We start from the raw sequence: 18,680 nt of genomic DNA on the forward strand, positions 1-18,680 counted from the left end.
AGTATCACACTGCACTTCTTGGCAAACACAAATTGCAACTTTGTATTTTGTTTTTATCCCAGCCCTTTATTTTCCCTGTTTGGGTATTTTGAGTGAATAGAGTAGGATCTGTCATCACAGACAATCCATTTAAATTTTGAGACCCCTGCAAAAATTCAACCAGTTATGGCCTCTGCAAGAGAATTCTATAAGACCTAAGCTGCAGTAACACGTTCTGGCCACTTCAGAGAACAGCGCTATCTGCTTCCTGCTCCATTCTCCCTGTTTTAGCTGAGGGGAACAGTTGATCGATAGGGAATGACCTCCACCTATCTGATATTGATGACCAATCTTTGGGCTACGTCATCAATATTTTAAACCCAGAAAAGCCCTTTAACATTTAACCAGTTTTGTGATGCAATGTCTGTAGTGAGCTTATCTGTATAGGAAATCCTGGTCACGTGTGTCTTGCAGATAACAGTTTAACCATGTCAGCATCTATGGAGACCTCTACGGTATGGACTCCTGTAAGAGATTAACTGCTGACTGGTTCAATTATTGATGGTTTCCATACTACGTGTGACAGAAGTACTAGGGACGAGCCTTGTGTTGTATTGTGTACATGTTATGTACGGTGTCTACTATTGTCCTCCCAGTATGTCATGGATATACCATATCTACATAAGTATACACACCGACACTCCTAAGGGCTCGTTCACACGGAGTAAACGCGGCACGCAATGCACCGCGATTTTGATGGTGCATGTTTGCGGTCGCGTTAACACACGTTTATGCGGCGCTAGCACAACCGCAACCGCAAACATGCACCACCATTTGTGTGTGTGTCTCTGCCCGCGACTTGGTCTCCGTATTGTTGGCGTCGATGATCTGCCTATATTCAGCAAATTGTTGCCGTTGATGGTTTGCCTGCTCTGGCATTTTGGTAGCTCTTAAGCTGTCCTGCTGCTGAACTCGTTCCTCACGCCGTGTCTATGATTGTTACGGCATCTCAGCAGCTCGCTGGGATGCCATATAATGAGCGTGTTGTTGGCGCCGATGATCCCTCTCATCTCCGCTTGAGGAGAACTCTGTGACTTCTGGCTATGTTCATAGCTCTCGTTGTAGAATTTTTCAACAAATTAGATTTTCTTTTTCCCCGACATATTTAAAAGTAGCAAACTGCCAATTTGGATTAAAGGTGTTTGCCAATGTCATTGTGTCAGCACTGCCTGGAACAGATCAGATAATATACAAATGTATGGAGACAATCCACTGAGGGTTAGCTGAGTGTTTACACAGAGAGATAACAGCCCTGGGACCTGAGATAAGCTGCTGCAGGAGCAGTGTACTATAGTATGTGAACATAAATTCATAATAGTCGTGAAGCCATGTTATTTACCAGGATAAAAAAGTAGCCAATGTTTTAATCGAGGTTACAAACTATCTATGGGACAAATTTCATTCAAATCCGTTCAGCCGTTTTTGCGTGATTGACTAACAAACACCCAAACTTTCACATTTATAATATTAGTAGGATGATTAATGTTTATGATCTTTATACAGATCACAGGAAGGATTAGGTGCGGAGACAACAAGGCTAATGTGAACATGGCCTTACAATTGCGTTCTATAAAATGATCCCTTTAAGCTTTTTAGTGGAGGTCGGGGGAGGGGGACAGTTTAGTGTTTCTTTGTTGTCATTGTGAACTCATTCACTTTAGTGGTTTCTTAGCTGCAGATTCTGAGCAGGATATAACCGTATCTGTACCACTCGTACAACGTTCCCCTTTATACTTCTCTTTTGGAGCCGGGCAGTTTTGTGTTCTTTTAGCTTTGAGGTAAGCGGGTTGGAGAGAAGCCATTTCAGGACGCAGAAGGGACAGAGCAGTCATTGAGCCCACGAATGTATAAAACCCAACCACACAGACCAGGGAGTCCAGGTATTCACTGTCCTATTATAGCAGCCATGGATATACAAAGTCTGAAATGGGTTGATTTTAGTTTAATTCTGACCTGGCATTTTTTTTTTTTTTGGGTGCCATTTACTTTTCTAGTGTCTCCTATCTGTCTATAGCCCTGATACTAGTTATATAGCCAACAACGTTCTAAACAAGCTTACACTAGGTTCACATTAGCACCGGCTCCCCTTTGTTCAGTTCCGTTGGGGAACCCGATCGTCGGTAAAGCAAACCACTAAGAGCCCAGTGGACCCCAATCACTATAATGGGGTCTGTCAGGTGACTGTCACTTTTAAACTAAAGGCAGAGAACAAAGACCTCTGTGCAGGGACTTTTTCTCTGCCGATTTTTGGTGGTCACTTCAATGGTCTCGAGGGGAGACTCCGATGCAGATGGGAAACCACCATAACTTGCCATGCAGCTTTAATTCACAATGGAGAGCAGATAAACAGCTGTTAGACCGATATGGGGACGCTCAAAGATTCAGCAGATCTATACCTTAGATCAGGGATAGGGAACCTTCAGTGAAACTACAACTCCCATCATGCTCCATTCACTTCCATGGGAGTTCCAAGAGCAGCAGAACAAGTATGCATGCTCGGAGTTGTAGCATTGCAACACCTGGAGAGCCCTATATTCCCTACCCCTGCCTTAGATCATCCATAGACTTTCTTGCAAAAAAAAAAAAGAATCCCGGAAGGACATTTTTGCAAACGGTGGGGTAACTTTGGATGAAAAGTTGGTTGCAGTGTCATTGCTGTGTGTTTGTTCCAACTACTGATCTTTCCGTTCAACCCTATCTATGCAAATAATTCTTATCCTTGTGTACTGCTGGACTGGTTCCCAAAACAAAGGAGGAGTCTGTAGAAATCTTTGACTTCAAGGCTGAGGCCACAAGTTGCAGACTTTTTGTCGGCCACTGCATCCAACCTATTCCTAGCTGGGGAAAAAATAGGGAACCAGGTATCCCTCTATTAGCGGGGGTCCCACCAGTTTGATACATTGTCAATAGTATATAGTTTTATAATACTCGTTGAATGGGTATTTGGACAATTCTTTATTTTTCTTTGTAACCATTCTCCATTCTGATCTCCTCTAGGCTACATGAAAATGGGGTTTCTAAACTGGACACCCCTTTAAGGAACACTTTCCTTTCCTCCTGTGTACAATTAATCATTACATAGCAGATCCCGGACAGGTTAGTCTTTCTGAACTGTCTGTAGAGAAGTCTCTAACTATTTGCATGACAAGAATTTTGGCGGTGTTACATGAAGTGCAGAAGGCAGGCAAACAAGACGTAGTGAAGCTCTGTGAAAGACAAACAAAAGGTATCTTGTGAGTTTCCCTTTAGACGTCTGTAGGTAATATCCGGCTCTGTGTATAGTGAGCAGCTGACTCGACGTCACCTTTGCACAGAATCTGAAATGCAAGGATAGCTGCCAAGATCGTCCAGCCCTTTAACCTCTGCGAAAGCTGTGTCTCTTGTGAGGTCTGCGCCTTCCTGACAGGTGTCCCTCTTAGTCTTACTCTGAAAAGATGACCCGGAATACTGGACGTACCCGCCACGCCTAGACGGGAACCTTTAAGGATTTTTACAAGTACTGACAAAAAACAAAACCTTGCACAGCTAAGAGGATGTTTGAGTTTCCTATAACAGATTTTGTCTCGGTTCCTGATCCAGAAGACGATGAAATAATAGATTTGTAAGTAAATGGGTGAGGGGCGTACTGGGGAGGGGGTGTAATAAGTCACTATGCTTAGATTTGGAAAGGGGTTTCCGCCTTTATAAAGGGTGACCACTTTCTACCTATGTAACGGCAGACTTTTGGTTTTATGTAGAGAGGTTTATAGCGGTTTTGGATGGTATTCATAATGTTGGCGATCTATTCCTGTAAAGCATTGCATTGTAATACATATGAATGAACAGTATATCTCTACGGTATATAGCTCCCACTGTACTGAGTAATAAACACATCTGCAGTGAACTCCCCCTAGTGGTGGTGGAAAGAAGAGGGCAAATGAGATACTTGGACTGGGTGTGTTTTTTCTTATTGGGTCCATCAGATAAAATCGTTTTAAGACCCACACTCCAACAATTCCTAGGGAATAAGCCCCCTTCGGTTTTTGGTGTCTTCTGCTGATCCATTATTGTAGTAGAACCTGAGGCCACTGGCAGCCGAAGATCTCTGTTACTATGATGGGTTGGGTATCTGTTCCGAGAAGCCCCCTTTGAGCACTAGTCTAAGACCCCTCCTATCCCAAATCTACCAATGAAGGGAAGCCTGAGATTGAATTTTAACTGTTTTCTAACCAGGGTCATCTTTTCGGCAGACACCAGATCTTTACGACCTGTTGTCTATCAGTCTATGACCCCCTTACAAGGAGACTAGGGCAGCAACGTCCGGCAATTTCTGACCGATCTGGGTTATATTGGCACCAGGTGCACCCTATATTCTTATTGTTTATTTATATAGCACCATTAATTCCATGGTGCTGTACATGATTATATTAATTCCATGGTGCTGTACATGATTATATTAATTCCATGGTGCTTTACATTTGGGGGTTACATACAATACACAGAATATACAGGTAGATATAATACTAACAGTGACCGACTGGCACAGTGGGGTAGAGGGCCCTGCCCACGAGGGCTTACAATCTATGAGGGAAGGGGGGAGAGACAGAAGGAGAGGGGGAGACTGTACAGATGGCAGTGCGGTGATAGTGTTATTGGAGGTTGTAGGCCTTCCTGAATAGGGGAGTCTTCAGGGCCTTCTTGAATCCTGTGATTGTGGGGGTCAGTCTTATATGTCTTGGTAAGGCGTTCCAGAGTATGGGGGATGCACGGAGGAAATCTTGGAGACGGTTGTGTGAGGAGCGGATGAGAGCGGAGTAGGAGGTCATTGGAGGATCTGAGGTTACGTGTGGGCAGGTAGCAGTAGATTAGGTTGGAGATATACGGAGAGGACAGGTTGTGGATGGCTTTATATGTTAGTATTAGTAACTTGAACTCAATTCGCTGGGCTATAGGTAGCCAGTGGAGGGACTGGCAGAGGGGAGCAGCCAATGAACAATGGGGAGAGAGGTGAATTAAGCGAGCAGCACACTTTAAGGTGGACTGGAGGGGGGCGAGGGTGTTTGCTGGGAGTCCATGGAGAAGGGAGCTACAGTAATCTAAGCGGGAGATTATGAGGGCCTGGACGAGCATCTTGGTAGTTTCAGGGGTGAGGAAGGAGCGGATTCGATGGATGTTCTTGAGCTGGAGGCGGCAGGAGGTGTTGAGGGTTTGAACGTGTGACTTGAAGGATAGGTCGGAGTCCAGGGTAACCCCAAGACATTGTGCCTGTGGGACTGGGGAAAGTGGGGTTCCGTTAACTTTGATGAGTGTCTTGATAGTCCTCTCCTCCTACAGGTCTGTAGGTCTCTGTAAATACCTCTCTGAAGTCTGTCAATGACCACAGGTTATGCCTGTTATACAAGTGGCTCATATCTTCTGGCAATGGGCCGAGGCGCTTCAGGGAAGTTCCCAGCAAGTTATCGGATTGCTAAATACAGTGGTGACAATAATAAGCCTGTATATGCGGAAGTGTCAGGTGATGGAATATTCGCCTTCCAGCTAGACGGTGCATTGTATGACCAGCTTTAAAATGCCGGAAATATAGGAACAAACTGACAACTGGGCGTAACCATTCCTCTTGTCAAAGGGGTGTGACCTTGCAGTCTGATACCTGGAATAGCTTCACTCTCTGCCTTGCATTGGAAACAATGAAAGCTAGACTAATGGCAGAATTTGGAACTGATCTTTGTTGCAACCATGACCTTGCTCTAGTATCAGAAAAACCCATTGACCAACTCATAACTTGAAGCTTCTGAGCCCAGTGCAAAATCCGTAAGGGGGCCTGTACCTTACTTGTACCATTTAGAATGTAGGTACATTTTTTTGTAGCAGAGGGGCCATTGGGGCCCCATCAGGGTCATGGGCCTAGTAGTGAATATTACCGCTGCACCCCTTATATCTACATCACTGCCCAGTGAATCAAAGTTGATGGTGGTATACAAGCATATGTGTACTATACGTGTATACGTAAGGGAAGTACAAATTTTAATTACATATATCTGTGCAAAAAATAAAACCCAAAAACAGACCTAGGAATTGTGGCGTCATCATACAAATATATCATATATCCTAAAAATTCTGTAGCTCCTCAATTTCGAAGGGTGATTAAGAGGTTAAAGTGTGAAGCTAATAGGGTATACATAAAGACAGAATTTTCTGCAATGTCAGATATAGAGATAAAATGTCTGACTTGTCCAAGGGAAAGTGATTAAAAATGACCATAAAAAGTTGTTTATGGCAGCCATAGAGCGGGTTATTTGTGGTCATGCTCATTGCTGAGCGTTCTCTTATTGCTTCAGTTTATGGCGGGTGTATTACAATGACTTGTCACCCGTCATACAGAAGGCTGCAGGCAGAGAACCCACATGTTGAATTTTATTATCCAATGTATCAAAGGTCATGTCGATGGGTGTACCGTGTGTTTTGTTTATTAATTAAAGGCGCGTTTCTGATTTCTTGGTGCCCAGACTGGAAATGGTAAAATGCTACCCTCATCCCCATCTAGTCTAAAGTGGTTTAGGGGGTTCCTTTGCACCTCAATTTTATTCAAGTGAATGGACCCGAGCTGCAATACCAGTCGTGGCCACTACCAAATAGATAGCACTGTCCCTGGTAATCCATTGAGTCAGCTGATCGGTAGGGGTGCAAGAAATCAAAACTTCACTGATCTAGGGTTGATCGTTAGAGATGAGCGAGTAGTACTCGATCGAGTAGGTATTCGATCGAATACTATGGTATTTGAAATACTCGTACTCGATCGAGTACCACTTGCTGTTGGAGTGTAAAAGTTCGATGCAGAACTAGCATTGATTGGCCGAATGCTACAGTTGGCCAATCAACGCTGGTTCTTCTCCTACCTTTAGAAGTCTTCTCCGTGCAGCTTCCCCGCGGCGTCTTCTGGCTCTTCTTTCACTCTTCCAGGCATCAGGCCTGGGCAGAGCCGACTGCGCATGTCCGCTTGTAGTGCAGGCATGTGCAGTCGGCTCTGCCCAGGCCCGATGCCTGGCAGCGTGAATGAAGAGCCGGAGGATGCCGCGGAGACGCTGCAAGGAGAAGACTTCTCGGAGTATCCAGCCCGACCCTCACTCGTGGACTTGGTAAGTGTAATTGGATCGAACGTTGTCTACCCCTGAAACGAGCATTTTCCCCCCATAGACTATAATAGGGTTCGATATTCGATTTGAGTAGTCGAATATTGAGGGGCTACTCGAAACGAATATCGAACCTTGAACATTTTACGGTTTGCTCATCTCTATTGATCGTCTGTAAAGATAGGCCATCAATGTCATAGCCCTTGAATACCATTGAATGTCAGTGGTGCTTCAAGGGGTAATGTATGGGTACCCTTGACCATATGTCCTCTTACCAAAAGGTGCCCATGATCCAAGTGACTGGACACATGCCTACTGTGATAAGAAGACTTCATGCACCTATGGATAATCCAGGAGGTTTACATACTCTTCTTCTATTGTATTGTCCAGAGGACCGTCCATGGAGCAGTCAGAGGTGGAGAGAGAAGCCATAAAACTGCGGCAAGACCTGAAGTTTTATTTCATGAGTCCATGTGACAAGTACCGAGCACGGCGCCAGATACCATGGAAGCTCGCCCTCCAGGTCCTGAAGATAGTCATGGTGACCACACAGGTAAGTGGCTCGTGTATATTGTCACAAGTACGGACCGATTAGTAAGTACCGTCATTTGGGTTTCTCATCCTGGTGTGTCCTATGTCTGACGTTCATTGAGGTGGCATCTGAGCAACCTTTTGCCATTGGCCATCTTCTTATTCTCTCTTCTAGTCAACATGTCATATTAGGACATTGTGTCCAATCTGAGGCCCACAAGAAGCCAAGATGTCTGATCCTTTTATATTCCCCTTCAGCTTATCCTCTTCGGGCTGAGCAATCAACTGGTGGTGTCCTTCAAGGAAGAGAACACCATGGCGTTCAAGCACCTGTTTATTAAGGGCTACACCGGCGTTGATGAGGATGACTACAGCCGCACGGTTTACACCCAGAAAGACCTTTATGACAGCATTTTCTATGTGATTGACCAGGTAAGGATATACAGTTTTTCACCAGGAGGCCGGGTAAAGTGTGGGGGGGGAAACAAAAACCCATACTCTCCTGTCCATGGTGCTCCGATGTCTCCCAATGTTGCCTGGTTGTGCTGCTCCTGGGGCCTTGTCCTGAGGCCAATCGGTGGCCTAAGGAAAGGACTCGGGATGTCACAGGTGACCACTGATTGGCTTCAGTGGTCACGTGAGTTGAGGACTTCCACCAGAAGAAGCACCAGGGTCCTGCTGGAGCATCGTGACAGGTGAGTATATTTTGTGTATTGTAGACAACCCCTTTTAATTTTGATATCTACCCCATAAATTCCATATAGGATGTACATATCGTCTTCATTTCTAGAAAGAAAGAAAGATTTTATCAAGAATGAGAAAAACATGAAATGGCGCCACACCTTGCCCATAGGTCGCATGTGGTATTGCAGTTCCACGCCATTTAAGTAAAGTGTGTGCACTGTTTTACCAAACGGTAGCCAAACTACACTAATCCTGGTCCAGTATTCATGCCTTGGTTGGAGCTAGATTTTAATGCACTGGATAAAGGATAACGTGCTGATCAGCGGGAGTCCAAGTGGTCATGCCCGAATAGAGTGTCAGGCAGAGCATGCCCACTGCCTCTCCATTTACTTTCTACGGCAGTGTACTCCGCAATCTCTAGCAGTGTCAAAAATAATCACTAGAGCAACATTGCACATGCTCGGCTTGCCTTTAAATTTGGGCAGGGTAACGGGGCACCCATTCTCACGATCACGGGGGGGTCTGACCTAGAATGTAACCTTTAGACTTGTTTGTGTTAAATGAGCCTTTCTTACTGTTTTTTTAGTACCGTCAAATTGGCAACCTCTCACTTGGGACAGTCGGCTATGAAAATGATGAAAAAAGGAAAGGTCTGAAGATATGTAAACAGCATTACCATAGGGGGTCCATACACCCCTCCAATGACACCTTCTATATAGACCCTACAGTGGAAACAGGTATTTTTTATAATAAATTCCTGAAAATTCACCCTAAGGATATAGAGATGAGCAGGTTTTGATTGGTTTACAATGCAGTCTATGGAGAAGGGGATATATATATATATATATATATATATATATATATATATATATATATATATATAGGTCTACAGTCATATCTGTCAGAAGAAGGCTTGATAGTACCGTAATTTCCAATTTCAACTTTGTTGTAAAACAGACTGGTTTCTGTACATTGTGGAAGTCTCTATTTTGAGGAGCTTTCCTCTTGCTCCTCCCCTCTCTCCATAGACTTCTATTGTCCAGATTTCATCAGTGGAAGAAACTGGAATTTTTTTATTTTTTTTTTACAATTTTTTTTCGTGTCACCTGCACTATGGAGATATGAATATATATAGCCACTGAATCTTAAGCCAAGGAATGATGTTCAGGACGTTTTTTTTTTTTTTTCATGTTCATGAGGCAAATTGTCTAAATTTTACCTTTTTCAGTGCCCTACCTCTGTCCAGAATAAATAGCAAGGCCATATTTTTACTTATTACGCCCCATGTAGCCCCCTTCTCACATGGTATACAGTATATTTGCAGTAGTCTGTATTAACCATAGGAATGTTTTTAATGTGTGCTCACATAATCGCCCCGGGGTTTGACCTTTGCACTCCTCGGACTGAAGATCTCTTGTATTTTTAGAGTGTTTACATATAGAACAGGACAAGTTGGCCAAGAACCTGCCCCGAGACTCCATCATGAATTCCTCCTTCTTCAATCTGGAGTTTTACAGGTAAGCACTTACATTCTTCCTTCTGTCAATGTTTTGCGCTATAAAGTCTATTTTTATATATTGTATTGGTGTTTTTTCTTTTTTCAGGCTTATAAAAGTTGAAATCTCCTTTAGGCTGAAAGGAATTGATCTGCAAACCATCCGAGTCCGAGAGCTGCCCGACTGCTACGTGTTCCACAACAAGGCAAATACCGACTGCTCCATACAAATGGTTTATTAGATCGAGTCCCCTTTGGCCGTGTTCAGACACCGTAAAATAGCTGAGGATTTGCCGCACAGATTTCACTGTCTGCTACATGTGGACTTGGCCTTCGAGTGCTTTCACACTTAGGTCATTTCAATCCATTGTTTTGTTCTGTCAAAGGAACAGACTAAGTATTAAAATGAACAACAACAGGTCCCGAGTCCCCGTTGACTATAATGAAGTCCGTTGGGTACCTGTTTTTTTTCTGCCATCGCATTCCTGGATGAAAACGTAGAGTATACAAGACTGTCCACCAGGATTTTAGATGGACATACATTTAGTCGAAGAAGAATATCTGAACTGTTATAGATTTGTCGCCCTCTTGTGGCAGTGCAAGGAATAGTATCAGGGGTTTGTTTTTTATGGCCTGACCTTTAGTTTTCTATAGTTGGTACATTTGTGTCAGGGTTATGGTGAAGTCTACAGTTATAGGATTCAGATTAATATGATTTCTGTCTCTCATCTCTTTAGATAACCTTTAATAACCAGGCTCACAGTGGCAAAGTCAAGATTTTCTTTGATTCTGATGCTACCATTCAAGACTGTAAAGACTGGCACATATCTGGCTCCAGTAAGTCACCCTCATTCTAAACCTGGCCATACACCATACATAGATGGGGCTATTCCACTTGCTCACTCTGTACACATGCACACTGGGGCAGAGACATAACATGGAGATTATAGGCCCCAGGGGAAAATCTGTACCAGGCCGCCCATTATAATGTATTGTATATAGTACTGGTCCCCTCATATTGAAACGAGACACATGGGCTACCTTGGGCTCCTGGGCCTGGTGTGCAGCGCTTTGTACCCCATCAAGTTACGCACCCCAGCACATGTAATCTCTATTAAGTGAAGAAGTGACTTGCATTCGGATACCTCTGGGAGGGACTTGTCTCCAGTAAGGGTTAAAGGGTTCGGTATGTTAAAATCTGACTTTCCCCACTCTTCTTGCCCTCCATCTACCATCTTGGGGAGTTGGAGAGGTTACTATAAGGAGGTTTCAAGCAGGTCTTGTTTTCTTTGCAGTTCAGAAGAACACTCACTACATCTTGGTGTTTGATGGCTTTGTTATCTTGACGTGCCTGACCTCTCTCATTCTCTGCTCTCGATCCATCGTTCTGGCTGTAAGACTGCAAAGGGTGAGTGTGTGAACTGTGCTATACAGGGGATATCGTCACTCCATAGGGGGAGAGACCACCATTTAGGTGTGTGGAGTCTTATTAAGCCATGAGCGCTCCACTGTGCAAAGGAACATGGGAAGAATATGCAAATCTGACTTCCATGATGTAATTAGGAAGCCAATGCCTCAAGAATTAAAGGGAGCGCCCTCTATTGGTTTGCTTGACTGAGACTTTGTCTTCCTAATTACATCATGGAAGATAGACTTGCACGTTCTCAGGGAGCGCCCCCTATTGTTGTGCATTCTTGAGGCACTGGCTTCCTAATTACATCATGGAAGTCAGATTTGCATATTCTTCCCATGAACTGTGCTATACAGGGGTAGATAAGAACCACCATATGTATGGAAATGCAAAGGCGCCACTTGAACTTTCTGTGCCCTGATGCAAGATCTGTAATGGGGCCCCCAACTATTAGGTACTATGAATAATACTAGGGACCTCTTAAGTGTCAGAAAGGTTGCATAAATCCTATTACCCCAGGGTGTAACTGCAATCTCTGCTCCCCCTGTAGTTATATGGTATAGGGGCATAGTTAATGGGGGCACAGTCGTAGCAATTGCTACTGGGCCCTGAAGCCACCGGGGCCTCAAAATCCTCTCTACAACATTACGTCAGTTAGGGACTGGCACCGGTCCAGTGAGTTATTGTAAATTGTTGGGCTGAGGGGGGGAAAACAGGGCACAGAAGGAACAATGTTACACATCTTTGGAGTTATAAGGGGCTTATGTAAGAAAGCTTACATTAAGGGTGTCAAAATATATATAACTAAAACCCCTCGACCCAAATTTAACTTCACCCAAACATGAGAGATATATCACTGTATGCACTAGGGTGAATCCATAAAACCAAATCTCACCTCTTCACCACAGGGTGGCAGCAAATTCCTCAAACTAAAGTTTTCTTGTCTTGTTTCTTTTGCAGAGATTTGTGCGTTTTTTCTTGCAAAAGTACAATCGCCGTGTGTGCTCCGCGGACCGCTGGGAGTTCATAAACGGCTGGTACATTATGGTTATTATCAGTGATTTGATGACTATTATAGGATCTGTAATGAAAATGGAGATAAAAGCCAAGGTATGCTTCTGGTAAAGGGGAATTGGGGCTGGGGGTTGTGGGTGTGATGACCTGTGGGAGGGGAGAGAGGACAAAGGTCAAGACTGGGGACAGCTAAGCACCCGTGTGCTTAAAGGAGTTCTCTAAGAATAAGATGTTGATAACCTATCTTTAAGATCGATCACTAATATCAGATCCATGGGGGTCTGACATCCAGACCTCCACTAAACATGTAAAGTAGTACTGGAGTGATTCTCAGGTAGGAGACCCCCACTAATCTAATACTGATCTATCCTAAAGATAACTTATCAATATTTCACTCTCAGAAACCCCTTTGCATGAACCTCTAAGAGCCCTTCAAATCTTTTAGTTCATCAGTATATGAAGTCTTGGTGCTTGACCTAAAATTTCACCTCTCCCTTGTGTTACCCCCACCCCTCCATGATGTCCCTTCACGTATCTTCCGAGTTTGTCATTAGTTGTCCTCATACATCATCTCACCATCTTCTCACGCCTGTAGAACCTGACCTCTTATGACGTCTGCAGTCTTCTTCTCGGCACATCCACCTTACTGGTTTGGGTTGGCGTCATTCGATACCTGGGCTACTTCCAAAAGTATAACGTGAGTGTACAAGGTTTATACGTCCTTATCCTATAGTTCTTATGTCCATGTTTGAGAAGATTAGGGAGGACCTCTCTTTAAGACTGGAGTCTCGCAGAACCCCCTGGTTCTGTGAGACTCCGCAGAGTCTCGTAAGGGGCGTAAGGGGTTTGAGACCAGAAAACAGATTTTATTTATTTTTTATTCTAGGTATATAAGAAAATTCTTCAATCTACTCTCTGATTTTTCTTCTAGGTTCTAATATTAACCATGCAAGCTTCACTTCCCAAAGTCTTAAGATTTTGCTGCTGCGCGGGAATGATTTACTTGGGATATACATTCTGCGGCTGGATAGTGCTGGGACCCTACCATGAAAAGGTAGGAGGTCTCAATGTGACATCTTCACTTTGTAATGTTATTCCTAGGGGGCAGTATTGTGCACACTGTTTTCACGGATCTCTCCTAGACTTGAGTCTATTAAAGGATCTGTGGAAATGGCGTGTCCTATTATATAATGGATTGGGTGTAGATAGTTGTCTACTAGACATGAGTGAACTGGATTTGTTCCGAATTTTCCAAAAGTTTCATATTTGTCCAAACGCAAAACTTTTGGGGTTTGTCACCCACGAACTAAAGTGAATTTATTATACTTTGGGGACGCCAGAGTATAAGAGGGGGAGGTGAAGGGAAAAACAAAACCTGTAACCACTCAGGCCCAATCACAGTCCTCGGTGGTGACCTAGGTGCATGACGTCAGGCCAGGAGACACAGTCAAGAGGTCACTTCCGGACCTACCAAAATAAGTTGGGAACAAAATTTACGCGGAGGGTTGACTCAACCGAACCTGAGACAAAATGACACTTCAGCGGTACGCCCAACTCTGTTTGCTACAGAAAAACATAGGCATCTTTTTTCACATTTCTGGCCTATAAGGGGTTAAACTGACCATCCTAAGCAAAAAGTTGTAAATGAATGTATTAAAGTAAGATCCATCCCGTATAGCTGTAAATAATGTAGTAAACGGCATCCCGTGTCCATTAGCGCTGTAATTGGATGTCTCCGCACATAGAGTGCCTAAACCTACACATCTATATCCTGACATTTAGTCATCCATACATTTCCTCCACCAATTTGGCACATAGATTATCGCTAAGAGCTTACCCTTATGGGACGCTACAAGGGATTAGAAGTGCTTATGATTTCTGTTAAGGGACCAACAAGGTAATGGCGTCTCTAACCTTGGAAGTGTAGGAGCAAAAAGCGATTCATGTATGGTTTGCTGTAGAGGTTCCTAGGAGCCCTGACAGTGTTATACACTATGTTTTATAGATAGGTTCCTAGGAGCCCTGACAGTGTTATACACTATGTTTTATAGCTAGGTTCCTAGGAGCCCTGACAGTGTTATACACTATGTTTTATAGCTAGGTTCCTAGGAGTCCTGACAGTGTTATACACTATGTATTATAGATAGGATTCTATGAGTCCTGACAGTGTTATACACTATGTTTTATAGATAAGTTCCTAGGAGCCCTGACAGTGTCATACACTATGTATTATAGATAGGTTCCTAGGAGCCCTGACAGTGTTCTACACTATGTTTTATAGATAGGTTCCTAGGAGCCCTGACAGTGTTCTACACTATGTTTTATAGATAGGTTCCTAGGAGCCCTGACAGTGTTATACACTATGTTTTATAGATAGGTTCCTAGGAGTCCTGACAGTGTCATACATTATGTTTTATAGATAGGTTCCTAGGAGCCCTGACAGTGTTATACACTATGTTTTATAGATAGGTTCCTAGGAGTCCTGACAGTGTCATACATTATGTTTTATAGATAAGTTCCTAGGAGCCCTGACAGTGTGCTTCAAATTCAGGTGGGGGGAATTTGAGTTAGAACCCAGGACGCCAGTGTTGTAAGCAGGGTTGTTTTGAGGGGGTGCCATAGTAACTGTGACTTCTTTATTACAGTTTGAGGATCTGAACACAGTGGCCGAATGTCTCTTCTCGTTGGTCAACGGTGATGACATGTTTGCCACTTTTGCTCAAATCCAGCAGAAGAGCACCCTCGTGTGGCTGTTCAGCAGATTGTACCTCTTCTCCTTTATTAGTCTGTTCATCTACATGATCCTCAGCCTGTTCATTGCACTAATAACAGATTCCTATGAAACCATTAAGGTGAGTTTATCGCCATATTAATATAAACTGGAACTTAAATAAGTCATTGCATATTAAATTTTGACTCTAAACTGGATTACAGGTGGGGGCGCTGTTGTATAAGTTTTTGTTAGTGATAGTGGTGAAAATTGGTACTGCAGGTAATAAATACAGTACAATGTGAAATATATACATATTTTCCAGTAATATTAGGACCTGAACTTTATCATTCCACCTTGTGGTCTACAGGGACTTATTAGACATCATTCATGTCCTACTAAGAAATCTGGGAAAAGATTATGCAGATAAGTCTTCCTTGGAGGAAGAAGAGGAACTTGCTTTAGCGCAACCTTTTAGAAGGTTGTTCCCTATAGATCAATGCCTGGTTTCCCGTTAACCTAGTAGAATGGGATTGAAGCCAAACCAGAATATCTCCTCCAGATGTAAGAGAGATCCATCCACAGATCGGCTGTTCTGAGGCTACTCCCATGTACCTAGAGGTGGCGCTAGAGCAAGTTCTCCCTTTGCCATTAAGAATATTCTATCCAGAATTCTTAGCAGAGCATTAATGGTCTAATGGAAACCCAGTACCCTTTCTGACCTATGTCTATGACCTCTGACCCAGCCAGCTAGTATTAAACGGTGCAGTTGTGACCCATCCACTCCAAATTTTTCAGTACAGGGGTATAGCGTTACCCATATGCACGGAACCGCAGGTTCTCATGTGCGGCAGTCCCATAGAACTAAATGGAGCGGCAATCTTCATTTGTGACCCGCCGATCCGTTCCTGTAGGACAGACAGGACCCGGACGATCTGACCTTTGGATAGGCAATAACTGGAGCACCCTTTTAATTAAACTCTGTGCTCTTCCATATTGTTTCACGCTTTGTATTACACCTCTTGTGCTTTGTTCACAGAACTATCAGCAAAATGGTTTTCCAAAAACAGACCTTCATGAATTTTTGCACAGTGGCGATGTCACATTCGAAACGCAAAACTTGAGGAAGCGACGGGTGAAAACATTTCCTCTGATCTGCTGCTGTATAAGGTGAGCTTCTGTGTCATACTTTGTCTTAGTACGATGTGGTCACGAAAATGAATAGTAAGATGTGATGTTACGTGGATTTATTTTACCTTCTATTCTGTTTTCTCTCCAGAACGCGAGAAGACGACTCGATCCTTATAAACTGACACATTACGGATATTGTTGCGATATCTTTATTTTATTGTCACATGGTAGGACCTACTTGAACACATCATGTGCCTTAATAAGACTTCGTGGACTGTTCTCCTCATGACGGACACTCCAGGAATACGTCTAATATTTCCCCTTTGGATCGGAGGTCTTCTGACTTGCTGGTTGCAGACGTCTTCTATGTGGATTATATGGAGGTCTTCAAAGCCAAAGGATTCTGCTGAATTCCCCGTAAACACGAGTAATGCATTGTGTGCGGTTTCTCGGCATCGTCCTCCTTGTCAGCCGGCTATACCCGATATTGAATTCTGCCATTTCCAGAGAAACCTTTTATTTTTATGTACTGAATAATTTATAAATGTGGTTTATTGTCATGAAAAGTGTTTACTTAAGAGAGATTAAAAAGTATAATAAAGGTGCTTTATATGGAACCTGCTCTATACGGCTTGTGACGGTTTAAGATTATTATATACGTTGTGTTATTACAGGAATGTATCCATTAATGGGGTTGAGATGCAGTACTGCATACAGTCCATCGATGGGGGTGGCGCTGTTCTTCGGAAGGCTGGGGGCTCAGAAGAGGGATCCATTTGGGATCCGTGGTTGTAGTTCATAGAATGGGTCGGACATTATTGTTTAAGCTGTTCTTCTTTTCTTACAACTATTTCATGTGGCAATGATGGGGCAAATACAGTGGATGCCCAACAAACCCTGTTCTGGTACTTTACTATCGCATAGTGCCTTGTTGGCTCCGTTTCACTTGGCTCCAGCAATGTCTATTCCATAGTCATCCTGACATAAAGAACTCCTTCCCTCGCTCCATGTTCACCCCTGTCCACTGGTTAGGGTGCCCCCTTTTCTGGGGAGCTGACTATGCTTATGGACTGTGCTAGACAGGCAGCCCCTTCATACACCTCTCCGAGGGAACAAGCGTTCTGTCTGTACCGGAACGTTAATGGAAACTACACTACTGCAACTACAAGGAGGGACTGAAAATTACACGGATTTCACTGGACAACCCCTCTAGGGGGGAGATATTTGGAAACAGGACTCTGAATCCACGTCTGCTTTGTAAGGACATTTCACCATCTCCACCAACTCCAGTTCTTTGCATCCAGCCCCACTGACTCCAGCACAGATGGAATTTATTTTTCTGTAACCCCCACTGTTCCCAAGTGGTTAGTTTTAAGATAAAATAAGATAATCCTTTAATGGGGACACAATGACTGGATATGGTAATTAGCCTCTTTACTGACAAATGGGTGGCGCCTCCTGCCTGACACCGCCCACTTGACAGTGCAGAGCCTTAGGCTAGATTCACATGACCAAGTGGGGTAGATTTTGGGGTGGAATCCGCCTCAAAATCAGTAACCAATTTTGTTGCGATTATGTTTCCTGCTTCGGATTCTGCCACGGAGCCCACGGTGCAGGACACTACTCTGACTAGGCCTATTCCCATTAGGTCGATTCCACCGGGGAGGGCCCGAAAATGAAGAGGAATCGAGGCAGATGTCCGCCTCAAATTTTTAGTTTTCAGCTGTGTGATCAGTCCCTAAGACTGTCTAGTCTAACTATGGACCTCTATTAACAAATCCGCCCCATTGTACAAGGGAGATTTCTAGTTCCTTTTGCGATCTCGCTGTGCGCTAAGCAGTTTAACGCCTTATTGATTTGCATTTATATATCAGTTTAACGTATTGACGGGGCACCCACGGGCCGAGGCCTTGGTTATACTGGCCGGCTGTCTGTCCCATTAACTTATTGACCATGAATGAATGCACAAAGTCAGGGCTTCAAATTGCTGGCAAAGGACAAAACCACTTAGATCGGCCCCTGGGCCCCGGGCCAAGCATTGATGAATATTTAATAGTCCCCATATTACATGCAGCGGGTTCGTTACTGTCCATCTGAAACCGCCGATATCTCCATGAAAAGCGTCTCGGACAAATCCATTATAAACCTGCAGATGATAACAGATTATTATTGCCTCGTCTTACACAACACGTGTATTGCACATTAAGCAAGTCTGGTAATACCGCGGCCTGGTCTGAGAGACGCTGTCAGATGACAAAGCTTTTAGCTCCCTGTTCAGTTCCTTCAGGTAGAGAGCGGTTCATGACTTCACTTTGCTGGTTGGCGCTTGTTTTGTTGGCACCGTTTTCTATATCTTTCCAGTAATATCTTGGGGGAGGGAATATCAAAATATTGGTTTAATATGGTCTTACTATGAAGGAATTGGGCATTGTGAGTAGTATTGTGAACTCATGTACCCTCCATGGCGGGGAAACTTTAACCATATGGCAAAAATGGTGCATCGGCACCGGGCCCCATGGTTATGGGGGGGATCGGCCCTTCAGCCAAACCGGATCA

The 18,680-nt window shown here is 43.8% G+C and overlaps 1 protein-coding gene across 1 annotated transcript; it reads left to right on the forward strand.

Annotated features, from left to right (window-relative positions):
* Window positions 1–3,395: 3,395 nt before the first annotated feature.
* On the forward strand, window positions 3,396–16,720 carry MCOLN2 (mucolipin TRP cation channel 2). The gene is made up of 14 exons (XM_075287173.1): window positions 3,396–3,640; window positions 7,539–7,701; window positions 7,938–8,111; window positions 8,950–9,100; window positions 9,790–9,880; window positions 9,968–10,064; window positions 10,596–10,695; window positions 11,154–11,266; window positions 12,230–12,379; window positions 12,879–12,980; window positions 13,215–13,337; window positions 14,929–15,135; window positions 16,033–16,163; window positions 16,273–16,720. The coding sequence occupies exons 1-14, from the start codon at window positions 3,573–3,575 to the stop codon at window positions 16,304–16,306; spliced, it is 1,704 nt and encodes a 567-aa protein (XP_075143274.1). The 5' UTR covers window positions 3,396–3,572; the 3' UTR covers window positions 16,307–16,720.
* Window positions 16,721–18,680: the final 1,960 nt, after the last annotated feature.

Source organism: Leptodactylus fuscus, chromosome 9 (genome assembly GCF_031893055.1).
Source record: "Leptodactylus fuscus isolate aLepFus1 chromosome 9, aLepFus1.hap2, whole genome shotgun sequence".
In the NCBI taxonomy this organism is placed as follows: Eukaryota; Metazoa; Chordata; class Amphibia; order Anura; family Leptodactylidae; genus Leptodactylus; species Leptodactylus fuscus.

What these genes read in the sequence shown, in the direction of transcription:
- MCOLN2 (XM_075287173.1), top strand. Translation starts at nt 3,573, where the DNA reads ATGTTTGAGTTTCCTATAACAGATTTTGTCTCGGTTCCTGATCCAGAA. An exon ending in TTTTCTATGTGATTGACCAG is followed by an intron (nt 8,112 to 8,949) that starts GTAAGGATATAC and finishes CTGTTTTTTTAG; the next exon opens with TACCGTCAAATTGGCAACCT. An exon ending in TTCAATCTGGAGTTTTACAG is followed by an intron (nt 9,881 to 9,967) that starts GTAAGCACTTAC and finishes TTCTTTTTTCAG; the next exon opens with GCTTATAAAAGTTGAAATCT.